The sequence below is a fragment of the Mytilus trossulus genome, chromosome 1, assembly GCF_036588685.1.
Source record: "Mytilus trossulus isolate FHL-02 chromosome 1, PNRI_Mtr1.1.1.hap1, whole genome shotgun sequence".
NCBI classification, from domain to species: domain Eukaryota; kingdom Metazoa; phylum Mollusca; class Bivalvia; order Mytilida; family Mytilidae; genus Mytilus; species Mytilus trossulus.
Window position 1 is genome coordinate 2941588 of NC_086373.1, and position 12912 is coordinate 2954499.

At 32.3% G+C, this 12912-nt stretch overlaps 1 protein-coding gene across 2 annotated transcripts in view; it reads left to right on the forward strand.

Moving 5' to 3' along the window:
- Nucleotides 1-4212: 4212 nt before the first annotated feature.
- The window catches only part of LOC134712400 (3'-5' exoribonuclease HELZ2-like), a 54546-nt gene continuing 45846 nt past the window's right edge, over nt 4213-12912 (forward strand). The window contains exons 1-3 of one of the 2 annotated variants that reach the window (XM_063573921.1): nt 4213-4609; nt 6166-9701; nt 11686-11771. In XM_063573921.1, the coding sequence (XP_063429991.1) occupies nt 6205-9701; nt 11686-11771 (3583 nt within the window). In that variant the 5' untranslated portion in view covers nt 4213-4609; nt 6166-6204. The remainder of the gene's footprint in view (nt 4610-6165; nt 9702-11685; nt 11772-12912) is intronic. The other variant, XM_063573913.1, reaches the window with a different exon arrangement.

Sequence of the window (12912 nt, forward strand, 5' to 3'; positions counted from 1 at the left end):
ATTCGAATACATTTTTTTAAATTCATATACATGTATCATATTACAAAACGAGGTGTACACACCGCAATCAGTTATTGTTCATTCGTTTCATGCATGATTGAAATATAACAATCCGATATATTTATTCAATTTTTAAAAAATCAAGTATTTTTTTAGAAAATGAATTGTGTAAATCAATACATTTCATTAGATTAAAGGTGATATTCCACACCACATTCCTTCCTTTATTGACATAAACAAATAATTTTAGGCTATCAGATAGGGTATATTTATATATATGTTTATTTATAGCATGCTGACATATAAGTAGGGTATTGTAAATGTCATACAATACCCACTAAAGCTACCGAATAGAGGTCGTGATCAATTCTGAGAAGAAGACATTTTCCCTATATGTAGGAAAAATAGCTTTTAAATCCAAAGCAAATAAAAAAGTTATATATCTTAGCTACGGAGCGCCGAATGGGACTCTTGTGGTTCTGTACTTGAAATTCAATTTTGTACGGACAAAAGTGAGTTTTGTTCAACAAAATGAGTTCAGTTTAACAAAATTTGTAGCATACTAAAAATTTAAATGTTGTCATTTAAAAATATCTTTCAGTGGACAAAAGTTAGTTTTGTCATGACAAAATTCATTTTTGTTACACAGATTTTACTTTTGTTACCTAATTTGAAAATTGGGCGACAAAAGTCAATTTTGTATGCAAATTAGTTTAGTTTGGATTCTGTGAATTTATTTGCATACAAAACTGAGATTTTGTCACAAAATTCAACTTTGTGTTTATGTTAGTGTAGACAAAGTTGAGTTTTGTTCAACAGAAGTGAAAACTTAACAAAAAAGTAAATTTTGTGCCTCTAAAGTCAATTTTGTGCCTCTAAAAACAATTTTATGCCACAAAAGTCAATTTTTATAACAAAATTCATGAATTTTGTCATGACAAAATTCAATTTTGTGTTGATTTTTGTGTCGACAAAATTGACTTTTGAAATTAATTTTCCACTTTAAGATACAAGGCAAAATCACAAAATATGACTAGTGTTAAACCATCCAAACGGGAAAAGTAACGGTCTAATCTATATAAAAACTAGATGCGCGAAACACGTATAAACTACATAAACAGACGACAACTACTGTACATCAGATTCCTGACTTTATATATCTATATACATACCTTTATACTATATCTATCAAGTTTGATTGTAAAATCATACAGAGCTTTGCATATACAGAAAATATGCATATCTATCGATGCATCGTGCCAGTATTTAGATAAGAGACAGACTATACTATAAGAAGGCATTCAAAAGTCGAAGAGAACTGACAACGCAATGGCATACAAAAAACCCGAAAGACGACAAGAAAACAAAAGAGTCTAAAAACTACTAAACAGAAAACCAAAGACAATGGAATACTATTTCGTTGTAAGGTTTAAGTCCTTAGACAATTTTTAGTTGTAAGTTAAGATATGAACAGATTCAACAGGTTACACTCGTATCCTTTATCACAAGTTCAAAGGTAGAGATACGATCAACATAATATCCAAACTTTACCTTATTCCGTGCAAGGACACCGTCAATAAAGCGGAATCGGAATTGAATTCTGCCTCATACGAATAAAGGAAAAGTGAACAAGAAAGTTTATTGGCGGTGGGCACAGTATTTAGTCTGTAAACAAATGCCATTGTGACAACTCAATGGTTCACGCAAACGAAATCGGAGTGGCCCATTCCATGAAAATTTTCCAGGATATTAATGTCGTTATTTGAACTTGGACGTTAAAATTTCAGACGCCCCAGATGTTTAAAATATGTAGAACCTCAACTGTTCAAAAAAGACATTAAGACTCACTATATGGTCAAATATTTCAAGATGATGAAAAGCCGAATGAGCGTCAAATATAGAAAAAAATAATGATACCAGTAAAACGTTTCGGTCATTCTCTTAAACTACAATTTGACACCCAATTTCCATAAATGGTTACTTATATAGCTTTAAAATCAAATACATGTATCAACTTTTCCTTTCAGTTAACTTAAAATGATATAAAAAGAAGCATCACAACAATAGGTTTCTTGTTGCACTGGTATATCATTCTCTGTGAAATAGATATTATATAGCTACATCTACAAAATCAAAATACTTAAAAGTAAGAAGTACCTTGAGAAAATACTAAAAAATTGGAGGAGGAAAAACATTCATATAATAAAACATTTGGTGATTCTTGATTCCAGTTGTTATAATGATTTATATACCCCAGAGATATGCCACTCGGCTGTTGACATCGGTGATTATTTAATCTCTTGAGTTGATAAATCATTTTATTATCAATCTCACCAAAAGTTAATGATTGTATAATGATAATACTTTAGAAGATGGTTAAATGTAAACAAGATGTATCTTTAAACCATCTCCGTAGAGTGCAAATAGAATAATAAGCATCAGAAAAAAAAATGAATTTTGAATATTATTTTTCTTTAACTATAAATACAGTTAAATCGTTATTCGAAAAGATCACGTGTAGAACGTTGTGTTGGGTTATCCCATTATTTATATTGTAGTCCTGTCATGTAATGTTTTAATTTTTTTTTCAACCCACCATTTTCTTCTATAAATGCCCTGTACCAGTCAGGAACATGGTAATTTTTATGTTATAGTTTGTTTCTGTTTGTGTTACATTTTAGTGTTGTGTTTCTGTTGTGTCGTAGTTTTAGTCTTATATTTGATGTGTTTCCCTCAGTTTTATTTTGAAACTCGGATTTGTTTTTATCTCAATCGATTTACAAATTCCCAACAGCGGTATACTACTGTTGCCTTTATGTGTTGGCATATTATCTGACTTCCTTGTATCACAAGTTACCAATAACTTTGTCTTTTGCCATTTTTAATAGTGCATGGATCTTCTGTTACATCTTCAAGCTTTTCTCTATCGTCGATTTTGTTTTTTGTCCATGGATTTATGAGTTTTGAACAGCGGTATACTACTGTTGCCTTTATTGGTCCAGACTATATTTTCTTTGATGATGTTGTATACACTAATTTCATACATTTTCGTTGCATTTACCAGCAATTTATTTCCCGACTTATTTTGTGGTTTACAAATGTTTCCTTGGCTTTGAAACTTCACAACATTTGTACTAGTTGTAAATATATTATCTGGGGTGTCTTTCAAATGCCATTTAAATTTTACTACAGGAGCACATCTGATCGATTTGTCCCTGTCCTGCTAAATCGAAACACGTGAAAAATAATTAAAGGTGGAATTACATATTACTTATTATGCCTGACTGTTGGAGAAAACGCGTCGCGTTTAATAACTAAGCTATATTTGTCATGTGTTCACCATCGTTCACTTCTTCAACTTTACGTTTCCCGAAAAGATACTTTAAGATTAACCTTTCGTGAAAAATCTGTCTTGTCATTCACAGAAAACGTATTTTATTGATGTGTGAACGTTACCGCCTTATTAAGTCAAACACATCACTATTCGTATCTATAGTTTTATGTTTGATCTCTAAACGTATTATTTTCACCAAAACACTATTTGATTTGAAACATAACAAGAAGGTTTCGCAATCGTTGCGATGTTGATGAAAAAGAATGGACGAGTGTGTCTTAAAAATATTAATACTCAGAAATGATAAAGAAAACGACAGATAGGCAAAACTTGCAATGAAAAAGGTTTACCACTTTGAAGTGAACAATTGTGTCTGTGTTATTATACTAACTGATCGCGTGATACTGTTGTAACATATTTTGATGTATTTGTTTGCATTAAACTAGATGAATAATCAATACAATGTAGCTAGCTAAGTAAGACATTCGATCCAATAAAAACTGAGCTTTCTGTAAAAAAAAATTGGTTAAATAGTATATTTTGAAACATAAAACGATAAAATTCATTCAGATACTTGATTCAATGAGAAACATAATTGTAATAAGTGTTCGATACTGTTATATTTGCTCTCGTTTCTCCTTATCTGCACCTAGAATTGTATGCATAAACAACTTAGTCTAATATATGTTCAGAATGGACGGATTTTCTACTTGTCCTACTTAATTGAAGTTGGTTTATGCATATCAGCTCTGAACTGATTACACAACGACTATTGTACTACTTTTATTATCGTTTTTATGTTGTAAATTACACGTTGAAGAAAAGGAAGCAGGTACGTATCCATGTTAGAAGTAACAACATACTAACACATATTTTTCATTAAACGATTTCACGGTGTCAATTGTCTGAAATAATATGAACTGAAAGAACTCAAATTATATATATATTTAAAATCTTTAATGCACAATACAACTTTAAAATACGTTATTATCTATACAAAGTAATCCGATCGATATGTTAGTGAGGACGTTGTACTATATTTTAAATACAAAATGCATACTTGAATCTTGTGGACAATATCCTTGATATTAATTTTGCATAATTGCATTTCTGTCACTGGAAAAGTGTTAAATCCGTGATATTCTAGAAGAAACAGAACAATGACTTTAAGTTAGACTTTGGATGGGAGCTAGTTTAAGTTTTATATCGCTCTACTGCACAAGAAAAAGGTAACTGCACTGTATTGATTAACATCTGGTTGCGATGACGACGCAGGTATGTATACACTAAAGACTATTTTATGAAATATTGAACAATATATAAGTATATACAAAATTACCCCCTTGGACAGTTTATATAAATGACATGTTAAATACTCCTTTAGATGTTTATAGTAAATAATTATCAAAAGTATCAGACTAAACTTTGCCCTTAATATAAAAAAGGAGCACATTGTATATACTCCTTTACAGCAAAATGACTTAAGTGTTTAGGTAAAGATAATATTTTTGACTAGCTTGCCTCCTAGCTGAACCGCGAAGTCATTATAAGGTTATGTATACTACCCTGCTTTGAGAGTATACTAGTACTACAGACAGATATATTGTTATCTGATGGACTAGTCTACTCTTAAAGGAGGGTAGCATACATAACCTTATAAAAAAACTATGTATAAGTACCCGGCCATGTCTACTTGTATTTTTTGTTAATCTGATGAGTTAAACCTTTTTCAACTGATTTTTATAGTTCGTTCTTATGTTGTACTGATATACCACTGTCCCAGGTTAGGGGGAGGGTTAGGATCCCGCTAACATGTTAAACCCCGCCACATTATTTATGTATGTGCCTGTCCCAAGTCAGGAGCCTGTAATTCAGTGGTTGTCGTTTGTTTATGTGTTACATATTTGTTTTTCGTTCATTTTTTTAAAAATAAATGAGGCCGTTAGTTTTCTCCGTTGAATTGTTTCACATTGTCTTATCGGGGCCTTTTATAGCTGACTATATGCGGTATGGGCTTTGCTCATTGTTTAAGGCCGTACGGTGACCTATAATTGTTAATGTTTGTGTCATTTTGGTCTTTAGTGGATAGTGGATAGTTGTCTCATTGGCAATCATATCACATCGTCTTTTTGGTATTCACGGTTCAGCTAGCAAGCAAAACAACCAAATATATGACATCTACCTGCAAAAGTCATTGGGCTGTAACATTGGTTTTATTGGTAGAGACACATGTACAAATATTAGAAAGATGTCAAAATCACGCCTTACTGAGGTTGGATATTTCATCAATATCAAAAGTGAGTAATGTCGATTTTATTTTTATTTTCATTTTGATTATCGAACACTATAAAAAAAAACAGTAAAGGACAAAAAAAAAGAAAAGAAGGATTTTCTTGATTCTACAAGGAAGAACGCTGTCTAACTGACTGATTCACATAAAAACAAATACTCATATGCATAATATGGAAAAGGGCTTGAAAAATCAGATCGACACAAATAACAACATCAACAAAAAACAACCCCAAAACCCAACAAAAGAACCCGACTTACACAAACACAAAATACTGATCTTAGAGTACTCGCATGTATCAAAGCTAGATCAAACTCCATAAAAAAAACCAAAAACTGATAAAAAATCAAGCACCCAATACTAATATATCATTTAGGATACACCAATGAATTACATGAAAAGATGTCATAAACCTAGAAGATAAAAATGATCTTGTGCCATGCCAAATTGTTAGTTTCGACAGAATGTATAACCGTTAATGTTCATTGATTCAAACCTACTCCATATAATATTTTTTAACGGCGATTCATTCAAATTGCAGGACAACGTTCCATAATCAACTTTATATCACACGTTTAATATGGACTCAGATTCCGATGATGAATGGTATGATGAAGAGGCAAACCGAAGCAGGAATCGTCTTAGAAATAATGATTTACAACAAGGTACAAACACAGAGTCATTACATGATACACCAGAGTCTTGGTTTCACGAAGGTTTGGAAATCAATCGATACGAATTCATCAGGACAGAAAATGTAATTGTGTTGCGTCCATTTCTTTATCGAGACATATTTTCGGCATTTGATGAAAACAAACTCACTGAACAACCAGATATGTATAAAAGATGTATGATTAAAATCCTATCAATGGAAGAAGCTGTTTGTTTTCCAGAAGAAAACAAGCATATGAAAATAAACATTTCTGGGCGAGAAAATTGTGGCCAAACATATACAGACGACGTAGTGTATGTAAAAATATCTAACAAAGGCGAGCCACAAGAAGATAAAAAATACTACGGTGAAGTCGTATCCTTCATAGATAGAAATCGCTTCAAGAATGTGACCCATCCTGTTTTTGTTTGTCTCATTGATCGACGACAGAGTCATCTGATGATTCCAATTTGCAAGACTATTCCAAAAATTAATATCTTACACGGACGTCTAGCTAAGAAGTATCCAGAGCGGCTAAGAACAAGCGTAGAAATTCATAAACATGATTCAGGTACAAATGATCTTAAGTTTCATAAGTATCATAACATCACAGAAGGTGACAAAGAAAACTGGTTGTTCATTGTAGTTCTTTTAAAATGGAAATTAACTAATATTCACCCCCTAGGTGCAGTCTTAGGTGTAGTGCATAGCTCTAAAGACATAGAAGAGGGATTAACGTTGATTTCTTACCAAAACAATTTGCCATTATGGTTTGATTACCCATCTGTCGATGAAATCAAAGAATTGAGAGACGATTTGCAAGCCCCCGGTTATCAAGATATAACCAAAACCGACAAAATATTCACAATAGCTGGAATAGAAGAAAGTTTCATAAATCATGGTTTTAGCATTAGAAAAATGACAAAGAACAGAGTTAGAGTCGGTATTCATGTTACTGACGTCAGCAAGGTTGTTCACAAAGATGATGATTTAGATATTCATGCGCGATCCCGTGGATTTTCATTTCACAGTTCAAATACAGCACATAATAAACTTATGCTACCTAATCATATAAATAATCTTTGTAGCTTAGAACCAGGTCGCAGAAGGTATGCAATATCAGTTTTCTTTGACATTGACCAAACTGAACCAAGTAATATACATGTAACAGAAAAAACTATTAGCAGAACGGTAATGCGTTCCTCCGCCCATTACAATTACATAGAAGTTGAAAACATTATCAACAATCAAGATATCATTGATGATATTTTCGCTGACGACATAAAGATTCTTTTTCTACTGTCAAAGAAATTGAAATTCCAACGTCTTCAAATGGAGTCCTTTACCTCACCAATATCAGTAGATTTTACAACTACAGACGGTATCATGAAAACTAAAAAAGCACATTCTCTAGTTGAAGAATACCTTGTTCTAGCAAACAACACAATTGGAAGCATTCTGACGCAAAATTTTCCCATGAATGTTCCTGTTTTTCATCCATTACAAATGGCCAGAGATAGTAAAAATAAACAAAAAGAATGGTATTTTTTACACAAATACTTTGCTCATCTGTTGTGCAGCAAACAAGAAGAGATTATTGAAGAAATAGGGAAATTATCATTAGTTAATGCACTACCATCACCATATTACTTGTATCATAGGTTAGCTGATCCCTCCTCTATGAGTGAAAATGACGAAGATGTAAATATTGATATTGAAAAGAGACTCTTTGTTCCAATACAGTCAAATGTTCTCGATCAAATTGTAAGAAATGTTCAAATAGATAGAACTATTGACGAAGCAATTGAACTAATTTGTTCTGATTTCGTTCATCCTAAACAAGGTTTAGCTTTAAAAGAATGGCAATCATTTGAGCCTAGTCACCAATACAGAATGTCTGTTCTCCATAGAGAAAATCCAGCTGTTCAGTTCACGTGCCCTCTAAGTAGATATTGTGATATTATTATCCATCGATTGATTCATGCTTACTTAGATGAAAAAAATACCCCCTATGACTTTACTGAATTACGAACCATATGTGCGTATTTAAATACGTTATTGAAAAAAACCAACGATTTCAATTTGCAGTATAAAGAATTAGTTTTCTCAAACTATTTAAAGCAACAGCCGATTATTTTTCAAGGTTTCGTTTCTCACGTATCACGCGAAAAATACGACATTTTCATACCAGGTCTTCAAGACACTATGACAAAAAGTTTGTCTGTAAAATTTAGCGAAATAGACGTTTGTAGTATTCCTGAAATCACATTGGACAACGATATGGTAACATTCAACGAAAGAACAGTCATAACTGGTGATCCAGAGAATATAGAAGGAAATGAAGATACACATCAAATATTCTCAAAAGTGACAGTGAAATGGAGAAGGCGTTTATACAGTTTCAAAGCTACTGTATTGGAAAAACCAATGGACGATGAAGTACAAAGACCTGAAAAGCATGTTAAGATATATCCTCACCAGAACACTACGTTTATAAGCTTGAGGTTTTGGAAAAGCACACTTCAACATGTCTTCGACGAAAATCGTAATGCATTAAAAAATAAAATGTCTAATAACAACAGAGAACAGATGAAGCAAGAACTTGAAAGAAATAAGCAGCACATAGATAGTTTTAAAAACAGTGTCACTGACGTTAGTTCTGAAGTATCTGACCAGGTAATAATTGATCACTTTGTACCATTCCAAACATCGTTTCGACATGGCCAAATTGTTACAGTTCAAATGTCAGCTCAAGAATTATCAGGAATTCTGACACCAATCCCTCAAATAGCTATCCTGACAAACGGTATCAAATTTTGTCTGCCACATGTACAAGATCCTATCAAAACGTTTCTTAGATATGCCAAAAAGAGTTCATTACCTAAGTACAGGAATGTAGACGAATACAAGAATATATGGCTTCCTGTGGTTGAAATGGAATCTACTTATAATGCTGTACATGGCGAGGAATCGGTGATAATCAACGAAGTACCACTTGTATTTAAAAATAACCAGGGTATGTTTGAGTTTGATGAAGAATTTTGTGAAAAAAGGGATTTGGAGTTTGGATATATTCCAGAAGTGAACGACAATGAAGGAGGATCATTAATAAATGAGAACAAAACATACTTTCCGTTACCGAGTGGAAATTTTCTTTGCATAATGAAAGACCAAGACCTAGACTTGGAAACAAAACAAATGATAGGCAATCAGATTCTTCACAAAGATACATATATATGGAGTGCGCATGCAGAGACTACTAAAATATGTAAATATCAAAAGTTAGAACAGCGACGAAATGGATGTCAACGTAGAATAACCAAGATTCGAGTAGCATTTCAACTTCACGAAAATAGTTCTCCGCCACCTGCTACTTCGTTAGATGACTGTAGACTAGAGATAATTTCCAAATCGCCAGTTGACAGGTAATCATTTTTAATGAACAAGAATATTAAAACTAATTGTAAAGAGAAAATTAAGTAAATAAGTCAACAAAGCACTTTACACGACTGTTTATAGGATTGCGATATACATATTAATTAATACTGATGAAGAATATTATTTATTCGAAGTATCTAATATTTGTGTTTACTAAATTATTGTGGTGAAAAAAATAAATATCGTGATGATGTTCTACCCTATTATACTTGCTTGCTATTTATATAATTTGTTTTCTGTTTGATATACTATTTATGATTTAAGATCCATTTTGTTACAACTGGTGATCCGTATATTTTAAAATCGCCAATGGCAGTCATCAGGGTTTAATATCATCCGTTGTTCAAATGCGTTTTGTTAAAATATACTTTTTTTCCACATTTTTGGTCTTTTGAAAATGTTGTTTGTGCTGTATTTTACCCCACTACCAACAAACTTGTATTGCATTTACACATATATAAATATAACGGTTTGAATAGGTTATTTTTCAATTAAGACTTTTATTTATCGAGTCTAAAATAGCAACAATCAAAATTCAATCTATCTAGGCGTGAATCAGTTTGTTAATACACTGATGTAGCTACTAAATTATATAACATAATTGCCCTATAATGTAACTTTAACACACTAACGAGTGTTATAAAATAGTTGTATTTTATATATTCACGGAATATTTCACGAAAAAAAAACTCGCCTTATCAGGGACGTGCAGCCATCCAGGTAAAAAAATCGGAGGCTGTAAAGAAATTTGTTAAGCTTAATGTACATGTCTTAAACATATTTTTGCAGCTTATTGTACATTCTGATTCTAAATCAAAACAAAGAAATGTGTTATTCTCGTGGTGTTTTGTCTGATGCTTGGCCCGTTTCTGTGTGTGTTACGTTTCGGTGTTATGTCGTTGTTCTCCTTTCATATTTAATGCGTTTCCCTCGGTTTTAGTTTGTAACCCCGATTTTGTTTTTTGTCAATGGATTTATGAGTTTTGGACAGCGGTATACTATTGTTGCCTTTATTTAGTTAAAGTTAAATAGTAGGAATTTCAGGTTTTATTCCGTTGGTTCTCGATAAAACTGCTTTTCATCTCTCTCATTCAGTCTATGAGTTTCAAGAGTATACGGGTGATGCATTCAGAAACCTTTTTCCCTCTTTGTTTTCTACTTTGATGTCACAATTTTGGTTTATCTCTATTATTGGGAAGGTGATGTTTTCAAACTGAGTTTGTACTGTTCTCAAGAGTCGCCTCGTGATTGGGCAGTTTCTTCTGCCGGTGATTATTAAGTCTGATTTTGAATTCAGTTTCTTGCAATTTCCTCAAGTAGGAATATACATACTATTTTCCGCTTTACAATTAGATGTAACATAGATGCTGGTGATAGCGTGGTTCGCGTTGGTGACTTTACAGCACTTACAATTGTTTCTTCTGCATTGTTTTTAACACCCAATTTTGGATTACTTTTTTTTCAATTTTTGATGTAACAAGTAAGTCCATGAGAAAAATTGCTGACGCCAGTGCTTGAGGAGAGCTGCTGAACTATTTTTCAAATGCCAACAAACGGAACTCTATTTTTGCGGATCGTTTAGTTTTTGTTTTTCATTAGGATCTGTCGATATTTTTCTTGAGTTTAATCATGTTATATATGTGGTTTTTGTATCTTCTTGATTTTCTGAGTTGTCCTAAACGATAGTTGAGTTTGGATTCCGAAAAGCAAATTTGCGTTAGTCCAATAGCTTGACTTTAAGGAATGTTCCTGGGGCAGTGTTTAATGAGCTTTCCTCACATTATTTAATGATATATAGAACAACATTTTTCATTAATTCATGATTTGAATAATCATTGTCGTATCTTTAATTCATTGGACATCCTTAATATGGACCAAATTGTCATATGAAATCCCACAATAATCACAAAATCCTAACTTAGAAACATACTACTACTACAAATGCATTTAAATAAAATTTTATCATAATAGGCGTCTTGAAAATCACTTGAAAAAGCTACGGCATGGAACCGATTTAGCCAAAAATATTGCACTGAGAAAAGAAATCAATTTTCCAGGTAAGTACACTAATGCTATTTGTCTTAGACAATTTGCTGTTTACTTTCATTAATTTTTATTACTATCAACAATTTATTCATAAGATTAAAATTTGTTTGATTGTTTGGAAGTGTCAAGACAATTCATACATTGTTTATATATCTTTTAGTTGTTGAGTTGTTCATCTGTCATATAATGCATGTTCATTAATAACATATGGTATATTAAATCGGTTAAGTACAGGATATAAGTTAAAAAAAATGGATGTAACGTCTACCATTTCTGTGCGACTTGTTGTCATTCTTTTTTATCGTTTTTTTTAATCAGAAGTCACGTTTGAATTCCGAAAGAGTTTCGACCTTAGCTTTCTGCTTTTTTAAGAAGAAAGTGAAAGAACTTTTTTTTTAGAGTAACATGCCTGAAAATTTAAAATTCAACTGTTTCTGTTGCTTGATGCCAAATCACTTGCAGTTTCAAAAAAATGAAAATAAAAATGGCTCCATTTCATGCATTGAAATTATCAGGAAAGCACAAATACGAATATTTGAAAGCCAAGGATGTACAAGATTTGAAACAGTTGAAGAGCTATAAGATCGCGAAGGTCCTAGAAAATGCTTTTAAGGTCAATTTTTCCCCAAGAAGAAGAAATATTAATTTTTAAAACAAATAAAAGAAAGTATGGTTTCCCCGAGGATAGTCAGCGTGAACTGTGTTTACTTGAGTTATCATTGATATCACTACAAACTGCTCAGAGTCTGAACTGAACATTTTTGGTGCTCGACCAGTAAAATTGAGCACACATTTTACTCGACTAGTCTCGATATTGTCTTGACTGTACTGTACCTAAGTGTACTCGACTAGGTCTCGACTTGACTTAATTAATCTGATTCAGTACTTGATGATCTTTGTGAATTCTGAAATTGTCTTGACCAAGGCTCGACCTGTCTCGACTAGTCTTGACCTTCAAATTTAGTTTTGACTTGTGCAAATCAGCCCATCTAACTAAATTAAAAATTGATCTTACAAAATTCAAGCTTATTAGGTAGTTTGATTTATTGCTGTGAAATGAAAGCATTTAGTTTTACAATAGGTAAAAATAAAAGTTATTATATATATTCAGATAGGAATCTCTAATTTGTTTTATAACTTTTTCAAATCAAC